The sequence below is a fragment of the Pezoporus flaviventris genome, unplaced genomic scaffold (genome assembly GCF_033815535.1).
Source record: "Pezoporus flaviventris isolate CSIRO_AGI_PZ_B2104156 unplaced genomic scaffold, CSIRO_AGI_Pfla_v1 ptg000083l, whole genome shotgun sequence".
NCBI lineage: Eukaryota > Metazoa > Chordata > Aves > Psittaciformes > Psittacidae > Pezoporus > Pezoporus flaviventris.
Genome location: NW_026892631.1, coordinates 372,393 through 390,199, shown reverse-complemented (window position 1 = coordinate 390,199; position 17,807 = coordinate 372,393). Strand labels below are relative to the sequence as shown.

At 39.9% G+C, this 17,807-nt stretch overlaps 1 protein-coding gene across 4 annotated transcripts in view; it reads left to right on the top strand.

The window, feature by feature from the left end:
* Window positions 1–17,807, top strand: part of USH2A (usherin) — a 372,149-nt gene that overhangs the window by 50,056 nt on the left and 304,286 nt on the right. For all 4 annotated transcript variants that reach the window (XR_009747198.1, XM_061475268.1, XM_061475270.1 and 1 more), the window contains exons 12-13: window positions 13,424–13,619; window positions 16,838–17,479. Coding sequence is in view for 3 of the 4 variants with exons in the window: in XM_061475268.1 (XP_061331252.1) it covers window positions 13,424–13,619; window positions 16,838–17,479 (838 nt within the window). In the remaining variant the exon portion in view is untranslated. The remainder of the gene's footprint in view (window positions 1–13,423; window positions 13,620–16,837; window positions 17,480–17,807) is intronic.

Here is a 17,807-nt window from a genome sequence, read left to right as displayed (position 1 = left end):
GTGGCCTTCTATGATGGGGCTACAGGGGTAGAGCAGTTGATGTCACCTACCTGGACTTGTGCAAAGCGTTCGACACTGTCCCACACAACATCCTTGTCTCTAAATTGGAGACATCAATTTGATAGATGGACCACTCGGTGCATGAAGAACTGGCTGGATGGCCACACGCAAAGAGTTGTGGTCAGTGGCTCACTGTCCAGCTGGAGACCAGTAATGAGTGGTGTCCCTCAGGGACTGGTGTTGGGACTGGTCTTGTTCAACATCTTTGTCGCTGACATGGACAGTGGGATTGAGTGCACCCTCAACAAGTTTGCCAATGACACCAAGCTGTGTGGTTCGGTTGATACCCTGGAGGGAAGGAATGACATCCAGAGGGACCCTGACAGGCTTGTGAGGTGGGCTGATGCCAGCCTTATGAAGTTTAACCATGACAAGTGCAAGGTCCTACAGCTGGGTTGGAGCAATCCCAGGCACAGCTACAGGTTGGGCAGAGAAGAGATTCAGAGCAGCCCTGCGAAGAAGGACTTGGGGGTGTTGGTTGATGAGAAAATGAACATGAGCTGGCCGCAGTGTGCCCTTGCAGCCCAGAAAGCCAAACATATCCTGGGCTGCATCAAAAGGAGCGTGACCAGCAGGTCGAAGGAAGTGATCCTGCCCCTCTACTCTGCTCTCATGAGACCTCACTTGGAGTATTGTGTGCAGTTCTGGTGTCCTCAACATAAAAAGGCCATGGAACTGTTGGAACAAGTCCAGAGAAGGGCCATGAGGATGATCAGGGGACTGGAGCACCTCCCATATGAAGACAGGCTGAGAAAGTTAGGGTTGTTCAGCCTGGAGAAGAGAAGGCTGCGTGGGGACCTCATAACTGGAAGGCTGCTATCTGAAGGGGGCCTATAGGGATGCTGGGGAGGGACTCTTCATTAGGGACGGTAGTGATAGGACAATGGGTAAGGGGCTAAAACTTAAAGAGGGGAAGTTTAGGTTGGATATAAGGAAGAAGTTCTTTACTGTAAGGGTGGTGAGGCACTGGAATGGGTTGCCCAGGGAAGTTGTGAATGCTCCATCACTGGCTGTATTCAGGGCCAGGCTGGACAGAGCCTTGGGTGACATGGTTTAGTGTGAGGTGTCCCTTCCTCATGGCAGGGGGGTTGGAACTGGATGATCTTAAGGTCCTTTCCAACCCTAACTATTCTATGATTCTATGATTCTATATTAAACCCCTTCAAACTTACAACTTTGTAGCATGTAGTGATAACTGGGTTTAAAGAGTGGTGTAGCAGTGCATCCACGAGGAGTTAATTAGACCTTTTTTCAAAGACAGAAATTTTTCCCTTGAGACTGGTGGGTACAAGAGTAAGATTTGCAGCAGCCACTGTCCACTTCTATGCTGGTTATTACCATCTAATCAGTGTATAAAAAGGACACGTTGGTTACATTCTCTTTGAGAACATTTGTCATAAAAATATTTCTATCAGAATGATCAGATGAATTATTTGAGGTGCCTGAGCTTTATGAGAGTGAAAGAAGCATTGTCTGCCTTCTTCCCTTCTCCCTAACCATTCACACATGAGAAAATTCTTGCCAGAATACTGCTGATGTGATCATTCTTGCTTGTATAGAGAGATGGAGATTTATTTCTTCTGGCCCTTACTGCACAATCCTTGACTCATTTTCCTGTGCTGCTTTTTACCCAGACTGCTCTACAAATATTTATATATTCAGTAAGGTACAGCAGTTTGTAGTCCTTCCATGATTCTATTATAATATGCCATATATACTGCTGTGAAAGTAAAAAAAAAAACAATACTCTTTTCCCAGGACTTGTTCCAGGCAAAGCTAGAAGTATTGCTATTGCTTTTGCATAGTCTTCGGAAGTGCCATTCAGGTGTCAGTGAGTTTAGGCATCTTTCTTTACTCAGCTTTTGCTGATTTAAAAAATTTATTCTTACCATGAAAATAAATCATTGAATAGCTAGGGCTGGAAAGAACCTTAAGCTCATCCAGTTCCAACCCCCTGCCATGGGCAGGGACATTTCCCACTAGGGCAGGTTGCTCCAAGCTCCATCCAACCTGGCCTTGAACACTTCCAGGGATGGAGAATTTGCCACTTCCTTGGGCAACCTCTGCCAGTGTCTTGCCACTCTCACAGTAAAGAATTTCTTCCTTATACTCCTTATATATATTCCTTATATTCCTATATATATATTATGTATATTCCTTATATTCCTTATATATCCAGCAAAGAAGCTGTATTTTACTGCAGAGAATATTTTCCAGAGTTGCAAAGACTGAATTGCCTTTTGTCAAGGTGGTAGCTGTATTGTCTAGTGTTGCAAGAAAACTCATTCAAAGGCATGAAGATGAACAAAATGTTAGTTACTCTTTTCTCTGTGGAGTCAAATGAAAACAGATTCCAGTGCTACCAAGTAAGCTTTTGAACAGGTTTCAGATTAGATCTTTCTGTACATCCCTAAATATTGCTCTTTTGAATTTCTTAATGTTCCCGTCAATTTTGAATGTTTGGTTTATTTTTTTATAGACAGTGAAAAAGCTAGCCAATACCTATTGTATATGAAACCAAAGTAGAATATTTCTGATAATTTTACTTCTGAGTTGATAAATTCTTTGATCTAAAATTGGAGTGAGCATTACCCTGTTCTCATTTTTCCACCTACACAGTTTTCAACCTGTGTATTGTGGTTGAAGGCAAATAAATAACTAGAATGTGTATTACAAGGGAAAGAACATAGGAAAAGCAGTTAATTATGGGCATTTCAGTCAACAGTTGCATTCTTCAAATAAAATAAGGAATATAAAAGATGCAAATGTATCAATGAAGAGCTCATGTGAATAGTGGACTCCATAAAATCAAATTATAAAACACTGTGTATTCTGAATCCTGGAATTCCCTTTGTGTAAGGGCTTTAATCTTATTGCTAAAATGAAGGAAAATGGGCTTTTTTACATTAAATAATTTTATGGCTTTATTCCTGAAGGATTTTGGACCATGGAAATGCTAGTTTTCTGTGATAGTTTGTCAGTTATTTTGGGGATTTGGTCCAATCCCACTTTTTGGAGTGCCATGGACAGAGGGTAAACACCTCATTTCACATTTTGTGCGGAAGTAGCAGAAAGTTACTGACTTCTGAAAGTCATCATATGCAATGACACGAAGAGATAGCAGGGGAGTGAAAAGGAATTTCATTATTGCTGCTTATTCAATTTTCAGTTCCCAAAGCTGATAGAGCAAGAATACTCTCAGGTATTTGGTGGTCAGACCATTAACCTATGTATGTGAGCCAGCACACCATACAGTTCTCATTTCCTAAACTGAACGAAGGAAAAGTCCTCAGCCCCCTTGCTCCCTCCTCCTACTTGCTGAGATTGCAGTCAGCTGGATTCTGGAGTCCTTGCCAGATTTGCATCCAGGAAGGTAGTGAGAAGTATATAATTAGCATTTATATCAAAAAGGCAGAGCATTGAGATTGGTACCAATCACTTTCAAAGCCAGCAATGACAGCATGAACAGAAAGAATTTCATGTAGGACCTAAACAGACCGGTAGGTCTTAACATGTAAATTTTAGGGCATCACCAGCTAGTCAAGGAAAGGTGCTTCTGTCCTTAGTTGAAATTAGTAATGACTGTCAGCTGCAAAAGTTTTTGTCATGTGTTTTGGGCTTCAAAACCAGAAGTTAACTTTGGTAAAAGAAACTTAGGAAGTGTCAGTATTAGGTGTTTTTTTTAGTAACATCAAGCCACATCTTAGTTTTAGTCACCAGAATTGGAGAGACTTTCTGATTGGTTCTGGCAATATGTTTCTTCTATCACAGACACCAGAGCACAGCTATTGGAAATTATAGGGATGTTCCAGGAGAAAAAGATGCTTTTAAGTTTCTGAAAAGCTTAGGTCAAATAGTTTTTTTTTTTTTCTTTTTCCCAGGAAATTCCATTTTACACTTTAGAAATACATATGGTCAGCAAGATTTTAAGTAGTCAGAAGGTATGTTTCTGAGACCATGATATTTATGTGTTGAATATCTACTAGATAGGCTCTATGGCTATATAGTTTACTGTCTCTTAAACAATAATTAGAACAATTCTTTGGAATATGTTGCCCTTTTTCCGGTACTTAAATCTCTTCTTAAATCCTTATATCAGTTTAGTAACTGGACATAGGGAGGGTTCCTGAGCAAGCTCCCTTTTTAATTTGAGATTTTAAATGTGGTGAGTTTGAGTATCCCTCAATTAAAAAGTGGTATCTTTATAGTCTAAAGCAGTGTGAACTGCTTGGGACATCCAACACTCAGAAATGTCAAGTACTCTGCTTCCAGATTAAGTCCAGTGATGCTGTAGCTGTGATTTGTGCAGGAGGAAATTGCTTGCATACTTTTTATAACTGTTTGCATTCAAGGATATGGGACTAAAGTGTATTTCATACGTGAATTATAGATCACACAAGGGATATAGTCCAGTTTAGCATCCGTGATTTTCTGTATCAAATAACAGTTGTAATTATGATGTCCCAAGATACACCACCACTTGGTAGTAATGCTTGGACAGACTCATTTTTGTGGTGAACAATCTAGACAAATATTTTCCATAAGTGATTTAGTACCAAGGCAGTTATGTTAATAGGCTGTTACTGGCTGCTTACTTTTTGGGTCAGAACTAGGCCTCTTGGGCATAAACGGTGAGAGTACAGGTAGCTTTCTGCTCTTCTATAACCAGCATAATTAAAGGCTTATTTCCTTAAATGACAGATAGCACTTGGATAGGGGGGAGGAGGGGAAATTTCAGTAATATCTCCTGTGCAAACTGGTGAAATGCTAGTTAAAAAGCTTTAAATATTAATTGCTACCAGTGCCCTCAATGTTACCATTGTTTCTAGAATAAGCTATATTTATAGAAATAATAATAGCAATAATGACAGCTACTTTGCTTCATAATTCACTTAGGTTTTTCTGTAGTTGTAGAAAAAGTTTGTTCTACTATTTTGATGTAGATTTCCACATTGTAACTTGTGGTACACCTATTTCTGCAGTGTTACAAACATTTAACAGCTTCTTTGTAATAGTAGCCATTGTCAAGCATTTCACAGTGCTTCTGGATTATTTTGGTGCTTCTCTGTGGGTACAGAGAACTTAAAGATATTATTTTTCTTTATTTCCCATTTTTAAGCCAAACTTTCCCCAAATCAAGCCCAATCATTAGTTTCTTTCCTAAATTCATGCAGTAACCTATTTTTGTATGAACTTGAGATCACACATGTAACTAATTTTGCTTTTCTCTTTTTGCTAAAATCCCGGTATCATACTGTTTGTGTGTAATCTGCAGAGGGCCACTGTCACTTCCAGGTTATTTTCCATGTTATTGTTTCTTGACAAGTTTTCTTTATTTCACATTTGATGTCTCCTTGCTATGTGTTGTATTTCCAGCTTCTGCATTTACTTCAGCTTTACTGATTGTAGACTATTCGCACTAATGATGTTGAAAATCCTCCAACTGAGGGTGATCCCAGCACACCCTGGCCCCAGGCAGGGTGTGGTCTCATGGCATTGACACATGGCCAAGTGCTCATAACAAGACCCACTGACAACCCCAAACAAAATAAAGTGATAAATCAGGTCCTCAGGTCCGGGGTCCATACAGGGGGTCCAGTCTGGAGCCAGCAGGCGATGAGGCTGAAGACATGGCTGCAGCCTGAGTCGAAGACATCCTTCCAGGGGGACAGGCACAACTGCACCATAGCCCAGCTTAGGTGCGGATGCCCAGACTAGCTCCTGGATGCCCAGATCTGTAGCTCCTGGGCTATATGCAGAAAGGGTGAGTGGAGGCCCCAAGTGGGGCTGCTCAGGGCCATTAAGGCTGGTTGCTGCCCCTCAGGGTGCTGGCTGAGCCTCCAGAGCTGAGGTGATCTATGAGGTTTGTAAGCATGTTCTCTCTTCTATCTTCAGTGTGCTGAAGCATCCAGGACAATCAATTACAGAACTCTACAAAACCTTCCCAGTTTTACAAGTACTTTTATTTTTTCCATCCTCCATCTACTATTTTTATCTGGAGCGTATTTCTCAACTGTTTCTCTAAAATACTGCACAGCTACTTGAAGTGTATGCAATAATATGGTGTGCATTAGAGTGGCATATTTTCCTTAGCTAATATTCATGTGTTTTGCAATGCCATGCTTACTGTAGAAGTCAGGGTTAAAAACTGAGTTATACTGAATTTGTTGTTCTGTATTTTGAATATTTTTCTGTATTTAATAGATATCTTTCGTCTTCAGACACTGTATTGATAGAAAATGGCTGAAGAAACAGAATGGAAAGGTTTCAAGTCACTTACAGCTAAAACAAAACCAAAATAGTCATTTGTGAATCTAGAGGCTCCTTTTTATCTTGTCTATAGAATGCTATAGAATGTCTTTTTTGTGCCTGACTGTTTTTCCTTGTAGAAAGTCTTGTGACTTTGAAATCGGTAGTATGGAAGAATGTGTCCTGGTTTAAAACCAGTCAGGCAGCTCCTTCACTCACTCCCCCCCTTCTTGCCCTCCCCCTACTCCCAGAGGGACAGAGAGAAAAGAATGCAACTCCCACAGGTTGAGATAAGAACAGTTTAGTAACTAAGGTGTAACAAATCACTACTGCTACCACCAATGATAATAATGAAAGGAAATAACAAGGGAAGAAAATACAACACCTCACCACCAGCCAACCGCTAACTCGTCCCCACAGCCTGACCAAGCATCGACAGATACCTCTTCCAACACCACAGTCCCTAGCCCTTCCAGGTAACTCTCAGTTACATCCTGGGCATGACGTGCTGTGGTATGGAATACCTCTTTGGTTAGTTTGGGTCAGGTGTCCTGTCTCTGCTTCCTCCTGGCTTCCCCTCCTCCCTGGCAGAGCATGAGGCTCACAAAGTCCTTGGTCAGACTAAAACATCGGTGTTATCAGCTCTGTTCCCAGGCCGAAAATCAAACCACAGCACTGCAACAGCTACCAAGAAGGACAAAAATGACTGCTACTGCTGAACCCAGGACAGTGTCCACCCCTTATTCCATACCATTCGTGTCATGCTCAGATCCCACATTTTCAATATACCATCGCTCTTACATATATATATATATGACATATATATATATATATCCACCTACACACACAGACAAAGAGGTCATTTCTTAGTGCATGGACTAATCCCTGTAAACCTGCTGAGTCCATTTGGTCCATGATGTTGGGCTCCATCTCTTGTAACAGTCTTTTAGAGCAGGAGAGGCTGTGTGTAGTGTTAACACTCATGAATAACCTGGGCATCCATTGTTATGTCCACCCCTTGAGCATGAGTCCATCTCTATGTTGCATCTCTGCTCTGTTGGCCTTAAGTGGCATGGGTCCACCAGGCTCAAAATAATTCACTGTCCCCTTCAGCAGTTTCTGCAGCTTGTTGCTGGGGACTCCACACAGCTGCCTTCCATCTCTGACGCTTCCAAAGCACTGGAGGGGCCCAGTGGACTAGATACTTGCCCATACTGTCCCACACACCCTGCCACTCATGACTGTCCAGACTTGGGGAAAACCTCTTGGTCCTCCTATATTGTCGTCTAACCTCAGACAAGACCCAAACCCGACTCTGCTTAACTTCTGAGATCAGACAAAATGGTGGTGGGTAGAACACAGCCTGTGTGTGTGCCAACATGCTGATCCCCATCACAATCAGCAGGCAGGTCCCAAGGATACCCAAAGGCCATTCAAAACCTTCAGAACTTTCAAACGATGCTGCTGTACTTGTCACTGGGGCTGGTGTAGCTGCTGTGCTTGCCGGCTCTCCCACCACCAGCTTCTCTTTTCCTGAGTCCAGCTCTTCCTCCTCTGCCTTGCTGGGAAATGCTGCGTGGTCTCCTGCATCCTCCTGGGGCTCGGCGGGCGGCTGCCGGGGAATGCTCTCGGCCCTCGTGGGGTTGGGCTCGGCCGCGGGGCTCGGCTGCGGAGCTCGGCTCCTCCGCGGGGCTCGGCTCGTCCGCCGCCTTCTCCCGCTTCTCGGCGGCCGCCTCCTTCCTCTCCTCGACCGCCCCGACCTCCTCCACCGGCAGCCGCTCCCTGCCGGCCTCCGGCCCCGCTCCCGCCGCCGGTTGCTCTCCGGGGCCCCTCTCCCGGGCCGGTTCGGCTGCCGCCGGCTCCCGGGGCCGCTCCCCCTCGGCTCCCCGCGGCCTCACGAAGATGGAGAGTAGGGCGAGGGCCAGGATGGTGAAGAGCAGCCGGACGGCCAGGTACAAGTCCACGGCCACGTCCGTCCCGCCCTGCTGCTGGAGCCCGCCCGTATTACAAGCCATTGCCATAAAGCACAGTGAGACAAGAACCTTAGCCCAGGCCCCACACTTGATAAACACTAACACAGCAAATACCGGCTCTAAGTAATGTACTGCATTCTGAAACTGAGATCAAGAGGAACAACTCTGAGAACCAGTAAATCAGCGTTGTGAGGAGTGACTATTAATCCGGTCAGATCTGTCGTTATCTCAACCCTTCGTGCCCTGTGCCCTACGTTAGGCATCAAAAAAGAGCTGTTGTGGTTTAAAACCAGTCAGGCACCTCATTCACTCACTTCCCCCCCATTCTTGACCTCCCCCTACTCCCAGAGGGACAGAGAGGAGAATCAAAAAGAATGCAACTCCCACGGCTTGAGATAAGAACAGTTTAGTAACTAAGGTATAACACAGATCACTACTGCTACCACCAATGATAATAATGATAAAGGAAATAACAAGGGAAGAGAATACAACACCTCACCACCAGCCAACCGATAACTTGCCCCCCCCCAAGCCTGACCAAGCACTGACCGATACCTCATCCAACCCTGCAGTCCCATGCCCAGTTACATCCTGGGCATGACATGCTGTGGTATGGAATACTTCTTTGGTCAGTTTGGGTCAGGTGTCCTGCCTCTGCTTCCTCCTGGCTTCCCCTACTCCCTGGCAGAGCATGAGGCTCACAAAGTCCTTGGTCAGACTAAAACATCATTGTTATCAGCTCTGTTCCCAGGCCGAAAGTCAAAACACTGCACTGCACCAGCTACCAAGGACAAAAGTGGCTGCTACTGCTGAACCCAGGACAGGATGTCAGTGGATTATTTACAGTTCCTCTAGTCTAGTGCATAGAAACTTCTTTTCAGATCTATTAAGAAAGAATATGATAAGCCTCCCCCTCTAACAAAAACTTTTAATTTCCTATACTTTCCTCAAACTACCATGAAAGACTTTCCCTCTTCTTAGACTCAGGAAATCACTTGCCACTTGTATTGGTTACAGATGGAAAACTGTTTTTTCCATGATGGCAAGGTAGGAAGAAATTTATACAGGAAGATCTCCAACTGGTTTCATTGGCTGGTTTCTGGAGAAAAAAAAATGCATGCTTCAGTAAAGAGCATCAAGAGAAAATTTGGGGACATGTATTTTCTGCAACTGAATTGGATGGAAATTACTGTTTATAATAGCTTGACAGTTGAAATTCTGCTGAAGATGATGTTGCTCTTTGTTTCTCTTAGCACTCAGTAATCTGCATAGTTCACTTGTTGCATAAAAAAGTGGCTATTAAGCTGCTCATGTTTGGACTTGGGTTTCCATCTGTTTAGGATCAGAATAGCTATACTGACTGAAATGAGACTTTCATCTAGCACAGTATCATAGAATTACAGACTGGTTTGTTTTGGAAGGCACCTTAAGGCTCATCCAGTTCCAACCCCCTGCCATGGGCAGGGACACCTTCCACTAGAGAAGGTTGCTCCAAGCCCTGTCCAAGTTGGCCCTGAACACTACCAGGGATGGGGCGGCCACAGCTCTGATAGCCTCTCTGATAGTTACCAGTAGCTGGTGTTAAGAACCTTTATTCTTCTGTGCTACTACACTTCTCTAGATTGTTTTGGGACTACCTGAGCCAAACACAGGGATTTCATTTGAGTTGTCATGTTTGGTGTCCACGTACAGAATTAATCTAACTTATTAGTTAATGCATTTCAAAAAGATAGTGTATTTTTCTATATATGTTCAAGGCGTACAGAAAAAGTGCTTTTTCATTCTTTTAAATTAGCTTTCTGATAACTTCTTGGGTGTGTTCTCCTTCTTATGAGAAACAATGAGTATTCGTTGTATAAGCCATTCATGACTTTATAGACTTGCATTCCCTACATTTCAGTCATCTCTTTATAAACTGAAGTCTTTGCACACCCCCCACCCCCCCACCCCCCAGTCTTTGTCATGTGTATCTTTGCTTATTCCACTCACTCTGTGACCTATTTTATTTTAGAGAGGGTAACCAGATATACAAAGTGTGCAAAATGTTGAGATACACAATGTATTTTTATGACAGAATGACATTTTCTGTGTAATTTTCAGTTCCTTTCCTATTAATTCCAGTATTCCTGTTGCTTTTTTAACTGCTATAGAGATTTCAGATGATTTTTAGAGGGAATGGAGAAACCTTTACAGCTCCTTTCTTGAGCTAATTTTGGACTCAGCACCATCTGTCTAGAGTCAGCATTAGTTTTCCCCAGGTGTTAAGTTTGTACTTCTTGTTGTAGAAATCAAATTGATTTTTGATGATCCATTTGCTTCAATATATGTGATATTTCCAGATGTTACTGACTTAAAGAAACGAAGTTGAATCATGAAGCATGGTTTTTCTTTTCAAATAAAGTACCAATCTTTTCCAGTGTATTAAACTAATTTCTATTAATTTGCTCTATACAGAAAAAGGCTACCACTAGCCTGCAGATCTCAGAAGCTTCCTTACAGCCTTTTAAGGAGATTGATGAATCTTCTGTCATTTAATTCTTCTTTTACTGAGGTTGATCTAAGCAATTAATAACTCAGTAATTTTACATTCCAGTTCATATGGAACTCTTGACTCAGGAACAGACACTTTTTAACAGATGAGTTTTTGCTAAAATCTTTTCTTTTTGATATTTTGGTTTGAAACCAGTCTTGAAAAGCATTCCTAACACAGAATGGTAACATCTGTTGCATGGTGAACAGCTGTGAAATACTTCCTTTGTAATTCCTGTTGTGTTTCTGTCTGTCCTGAATTCTACACAGAATCATAGAAGCATTAGTTAGCCATCTCCTCCAGCTCAAAACAAGATTGTTGTCAGAGCTAGATTCACTCAGTCATGATTTTGTTTGGATGAGCCTTGATACCTCTGGGGATGGAGATTCCCCATAACCTCTGGCAACCTGTTATTAGTGAAAAGTTCTGATTTCCAATCTATATCTGCTTAGCACACCACTTAGTTATTGCCCTCACTGATTTTCTGGTAGTCTTCCTTTATTTCTAATTTATTTCTTAAGCATGTTGCTCATTAAAAGCTGATTTTTATATTGTGTTATTCTGGTTTTAAGATTTTGTGGTGGTTATCCTCTCTTAACTTCCCGAATTTGACCAGATTTCCAGTTTTTGTAATGCTTTTCTTCATGTGGTAGCTTTGGGGTAGCTTTAAAGTCTTTTGGGGTATAAGGTATTTGTTGAGTGCTAATGAGGTATCTGATACTTGGTCTTGAGTAACCTGAGTATGCGATGATCGCTAACACAAAATGTTTCTTTTGCAGTTAGGTATTAAACAGGGTATTTTTCTTCATTTAGGATTAAACTCAAGAGCGGCTTTTCACATGTGAGTTCTTCAAGGAATGGCTGTGATGCATGATTGGGTCTCTTATAGCAAATTAAATATTAGGGTCAAATCCAGACTAAAAGGGAACAACTTGAAAATCCTTGTTGCTGTGTTTTCTGCTACCATGGTCCCTTAACTCTTACCTTTTTTGTGCTTTCTGTTGTCTTGCTTTTTAAGTGGTGTATTCCTGCTTTTTTTAATATCTCCCTCTTCCTTAAAAATGTGGCTTATATATCAGTAATAGATCTTTGTTAGAATATTGAAGAGGTTTTGGTGGACTACAGTGCCTTTTATGAGGAAGGGGTGGGAATACATGCTTCTCTGACTTCAGAGTTCTCTGCACTGAGTTTACTGTAAGATGTTGAAATGCTCTATTTTATCTTGTGTTAATAAAGCTTCATTGCAGATGGGAAGGTGTGATGCTAACATTCAAGTGTACCTTTCAAGTAGCTTTGTCTCTAATGCTACAGGACTCCCCTGTTGTTTTAGGTTTGCTGTACTCATAGGTTTAAGATGAGAAAGACAACTGTTAAGAGACATTTTTGTTCTGGTAGCTAGTTAAAAGCAAAGTGTATTGAGCTACAGCTTTTGATGTTATAGATGAATTAGTTTTGAATCACCGTACTCTTTCATATTTGTAAATATTTGCACTGAAAGAAATATACTGACCTAAAGAAAAGTAATAATTTGTTTGCTGCCATCTCTGTGTTCCCCAGAACACCTAAGTTAGAAAAGTTAGGTTTCATACCTTGATTATGAATCCTAAACCTTTTGCCAATTCACATCTGCTGCATCTTGTGTTGTTTTGACTGTGTTCTCAGCTATGTTATATATTGGCTTATGTCTTCCATTTGTTTCCCTGTCTCTGTACCATTGCCATTTCCCTCTTTCACTGTGGTCAGTTTTCCCACCATATTTGCAAGTGACCAGTATAAAGATTGGTTGGTTTGTTTGTATTTCTCTCCCCCCCACACCCCTGGCTTTCAGAGGTTTGAAATTGAAATAGCTTTTAGGGAGTCCTTTAATCTTGCACAGAATATGGGACAAACACTCCCAGATTATGGCCCTAGCATAAGAAAGGATGCCTCAGCCCCTTCCAAATAGCAATGCTACCCATTTAGGGAATAGGACAACACCTTTATATCCCATCACTCAAGTGGAACACTTGGATCCCAGCTGAACTGAGAAAAGAGGGAGAGAGTTTCAGATACTGAGCTGTTGGGTCACATCCTGCTGTAAAGGAAGAGAAAATTTGTTTTGGATGAGATCAGAAAGGAAATCTTTCACCTTTGCTTCATTCTGACTTAACTAACGTTTGCACTGAAATAAATATATATATGGTCCAAATAAAGAAAATTCAAAGCTTAACTGTTGAAAATGATGGTGTCTTGCAGTAACAGTGATGGAAAAAGTACTGTTTGTTTTCATAGAAATCACAATTTATACAATGCAATTTTGTAATTATTGTTTGCACTTTCTCTGTCCGGATGATAAATATGGCCACATTGTTGACTCAGTTCTTTTTTTCCTTCTGTTTTGAATGAACACGACTTTAAAGCTGTATTAAAAAAAAGTTATAGTCTCCTTAATATCTCTTTTTTTCTCTCTCAACACAAATGTAAAAAAGGTATGTGTTACACAGGCTTATTTTTTTTCTGTACCATTTAAAGTTTTCTCCTCCCCAACTCAGACTCCCATTCTTGTTGCTAATGAATGTATCATCTGAAAATAGGTATGTTCACCATTCTATAATATTTTGTATCTTTCTAGATTGGAGGCCAGTGTAATTGTAAGAGACATGTGACTGGCAGACAATGCAATCAGTGCCAGGAAGGATTCTACAATCTACAACAGGCAAACCCTGATGGCTGCAGTCCCTGTAACTGTAATACCTCTGGGACAGTCAATGGAGATATTACCTGTCACCAAAATTCAGGCCAGTGCAAGTGCAAAGCAAATGTTATTGGTATGTGCAGTGCAAGAGCTTGGAGCCATTTTTCTTGTTTTCTCTGCAAATAAACCACTTGATTTCTAAATGAAAAGTACAGTAAACTTCTTTGCTGAAGGCAGATTATAAAAATGAATGAAATTAACTGTTGAAAAATTATTAATTTAATAATTCTATCAAACTACAGCTTGAAGCTTAGTTTAATCAACCCTTTAGAAGTTTCTTTATGGCACAGCTACATTAGCTTACATAGCTCCATACTAATAAGTCACAGAAATAATGTAATTTGCTTACTGCATAGATGTTTCTTTTAGGAAATTAACACTTTTTTTCCAAATGATTCATACTTAATGAGTTCTAAGCAAATCGTTTCCATGCTCATTTTCTTAATAGACCAAAATAAATGGATTTTTTTTTTTTCCCCCTCAAAATATTCTGTGCTACGGGTCCTTTGTGATAAATCTATCAATTTTTTTTTCTATTATATTTCTTTGAACTGTTACTATGAAATGCAAACTAAGTCAACATAATTCCACAAATCATGTACATAGCCTGGGTTAGTTATCAAGGGCCACATAATTTTAATTTTGTAATTCAATGCCAATCTGATTATAATAAAATGCTACCTTCTCTGTTATTTATCATTTTTTTTTTTCACAAGACGGGCTTTTTTGTTTGTTACTCCCACAGGTATTTTTCAGAAATTAGATTTGATTATAGCAATTTATTACTTCCAGCATATTTGAGGGGAGCCACAGCCACATAAGGACAAAATTTATCAAGTGCCCAAAATACACAGTATATATAATACACTTTGAAATGTTGATGTATGGGAATATTATGCAAGGAGAATTTCCTGATAAAGTGAGCCTTGCGTGGTAACTGTGCATGTCTCAGACTATACATGCCTCAAAAAAATAGATCTTATTTTGCTTTGTTATTAACACAGTTAGTAATCTATTTTTTCTTGGGCCAAGCAGGCTTGTGGGTTGTATTAACAGTGTTTAAGTACATCTTAATTTATAACTCACTGACTTGTATTGACTTATTTGTAATATTGTTTCTTCCTTCTTCTGATTTCTAAAAGCAAATGCAAAATAACTCTAAACAGACATAAGCCTGAATAGTTTCTGTCCTCTTTCGCATGGAATGCCAAGTGCCTATTCTTTTCATACATTAAAAGTGTGCTAAGAGTAAAAAATAACCTCCATGTGTCTTAAACACACTCTCTACATTCAATAAAAATTCAGAGCATTCTTATTTGGATATTCTTTGTCCCCATTTCATGTTTGTGTCTGTGAAAACCTTTCTCGACTCAGGGGAAGTTTGATTTACAAGAAATTAACAATCTGGTTCTCATCTATTTGATTGTCTACATGTAATTTTAAATATTTTCTACCTTTGAAAACAATAAGAATTATTTTTATTTCCACTGAAATAGTAATAAAAAGTATAAATCTATGCTTTCTGCAAATTTGTCGCTGTGGTGGAGGCTGTAGTTATGCAAGTGTTTGTTCGCAGGATAAAGACCTAATTCATTCCAGGGTGCATTCTCTCTAGTTTTCTAAACCACTCGTAAACAAGCTTCTGTATATTGGAATGTGTGCCGCAAACTTCAATAAAAACCTTTCCTCTTTGGATTTCTAAATTGGTTTTTAGAGCAATCTGTCTATTGCCATTTTATCTATTTAAACACACACAATAACAGGAAAATGCAACTATGGAGTGCAGTGTTATGAAACTTGAACTGTTAAGAGTTAACACAACTGTTAAATCTTACTAATGATTCTATCACCAGTAAAATACATTAGCACCAATAATTTTGTTAAAGTAGGTCATTCATCTAGAATAAAAAGGTAGAAGAATGTGAATTAAATGCCAAGCGTGCTAACTCCCCTGTACTTGTTAACATTGAATGTGATGCCCTGTAGGCCTTCCTCCGTATCGTTAGGAATAGATTACCTGTCAGGAATATGTATGGCATATTCAAATAAGCACTGCGCATATTTTTAAAACTGATATGATATGAATCCATGTAGACCAATTTTAATAGTTCAAAATGAGTCATAATTCTTGTTAACAATACAGTTATTTTTAAAATTTGCAGCAATAGTGGTCCTTTTTTATTTTCCTTATTGAAATTAAATGATATGCCTTAGGTGAGTCATTCATCACTGTTAAGGAACTTGTCTTCTGTTGGAGTTTTTTGAGTTTTTATCCATATATATAATGCATTTCCTACCATTTTTAGTTTTATTTTTCGACATACAAGTTGCCAGATGTATTCTTGTATGGTTTTGTATTTTTTCAAATAGTAGCAATGCTTTGGTAGAACATTGTATTTGTATTTTTCTGTATGCAACAATTAAGTGATGGCTTCATAGTGAAGGATTTTCCCATTACAAGGGAAAATACATAGCTGTGAATTTGCATGCTTCTTGTAACAATCTGGTTTGCTTTCTTGTAATGTACGCTTTATAAACTAAAACACAAATACCATCACTTGGGGCAGGGATTAGGCAAGTGATAACTTTGAAAGCAAAGCTAATAAAACTACAGGATGAAGCATGATGAAAACAGTTTAGATTTTAATGTGCTGTGGGAGTTAGCTAAATCATATGTTTAGATAAAAATATTTAATTTTAGATTATGGAAAACATTTTCTGCTTTCAGGATGGGCTAACAATGAACACTAACATAAGTGTAACCAATATTAAAACTGGACTTCAGTGTTAAGTAAATCGTTCATTGTAATTAGTCTAACTTGTGTTGTCCTGGAGTGTATTTAATGTTTTTAATGTAGCATATAAATCTATTATCTGTGCAGATTGAGAGCCTGGTGTAATTCCCTGTGTATTGCATTGCTATGGTATAGGGTGAACACATAAGCATTGATCGTGCAACAGGCGCTGTTCTGGGAGACAAAGAGATTAGTTATGGTTTGTCTTAGAAGTGTTACAAATAATTTCTTGCAGGAGTATCTTAAATTGTATTGAGAAGGTGGCAGAAAAGCATCTCTTCTGAACCAAATTAGAAAAGTAAACAGATTTTGGGGCTGCCACTGTTACACAATTGATTTGTACAGCCCTGTCATTCCTGTTAATTATGCTGGGGAAGAGTATGAAGACTTTTCTTTATCTTATTTTTCCCAAATGAAAGCATACTTATCCCTTTTTAAAAATGGAAATTAATAGCTTTTCAGGTTTTTTTCGTATTAATGCTTTTTCTTTTTCCAGGTCTCAGGTGTGATAGTTGTAACTTTGGATTTAAAGCTCTCAGATATTCTAATGAAGATGGATGTGAGCTTTGTTGGTGCAACAGCCACGGCTCAGTGAACCAATTCTGCAACCCTGTCTCTGGGCAGTGCAATTGTAAAGAACGAGTGAAAGGACTTCACTGTGACACCTGCATGGACAACTTCTATGGGCTTGATGTAACTGGTTGTAAGGCTTGTGAATGTAATGTTGCAGGGTCATTTTCTGGAGCCGTGTGTGATGCAAAGACAGGACAATGTGCATGTAAACCAAATATTGGAGGAAGGCAGTGCAATGAATGCCTTGATGGCTACTACAAAGTACAAGAAAATGATTCCTTTATTTGTCTGCCGTGTAACTGTGATAAGACAGGTACAGTAATTGGCTCTCTGCTTTGTGACAAATCAACAGGACAGTGTCCTTGCAAAGCTGGTGTAACTGGCCTTCAGTGCAGTCAGTGCATGCTTCATATGTACAACCTGAGCATGAGCAACCTCCTTGGCTGCCAGCGTTGTGACTGTGATGCTCTGGGCACATTGGCAGGAACAGTTTGTGACCACATTTCTGGACAGTGTGCCTGTTTGCCTCAGCATCAAGGGAGAAGATGTAATGAGTGTAAACCAGGTAAGGAAATTAGAAGACAATCTACTTGATGTAATAAGTTTTACTGTCTTGGATATCATGATAGTCCCTAGATTTTTTAATATGTGTTTTGACAGCTTCATGTTTGACATGTCTCTGACTTATGTTATTAATTATTTTTCCATTTATTTCTAACTGAGCGAGAAGGAATTACTAATGTTCTGATAGCCATCAGGTATTTATTCTGTTCCCAGGGGTTGTATAATCTGTGTTATTACTGCAGTTTCAACATACCCAAAATAAGGTTAGGTTAGTTCTTCTAGATACAGAGAAAATACAAATAGTCATGGCCTGTTCACTGAAGAAGTGG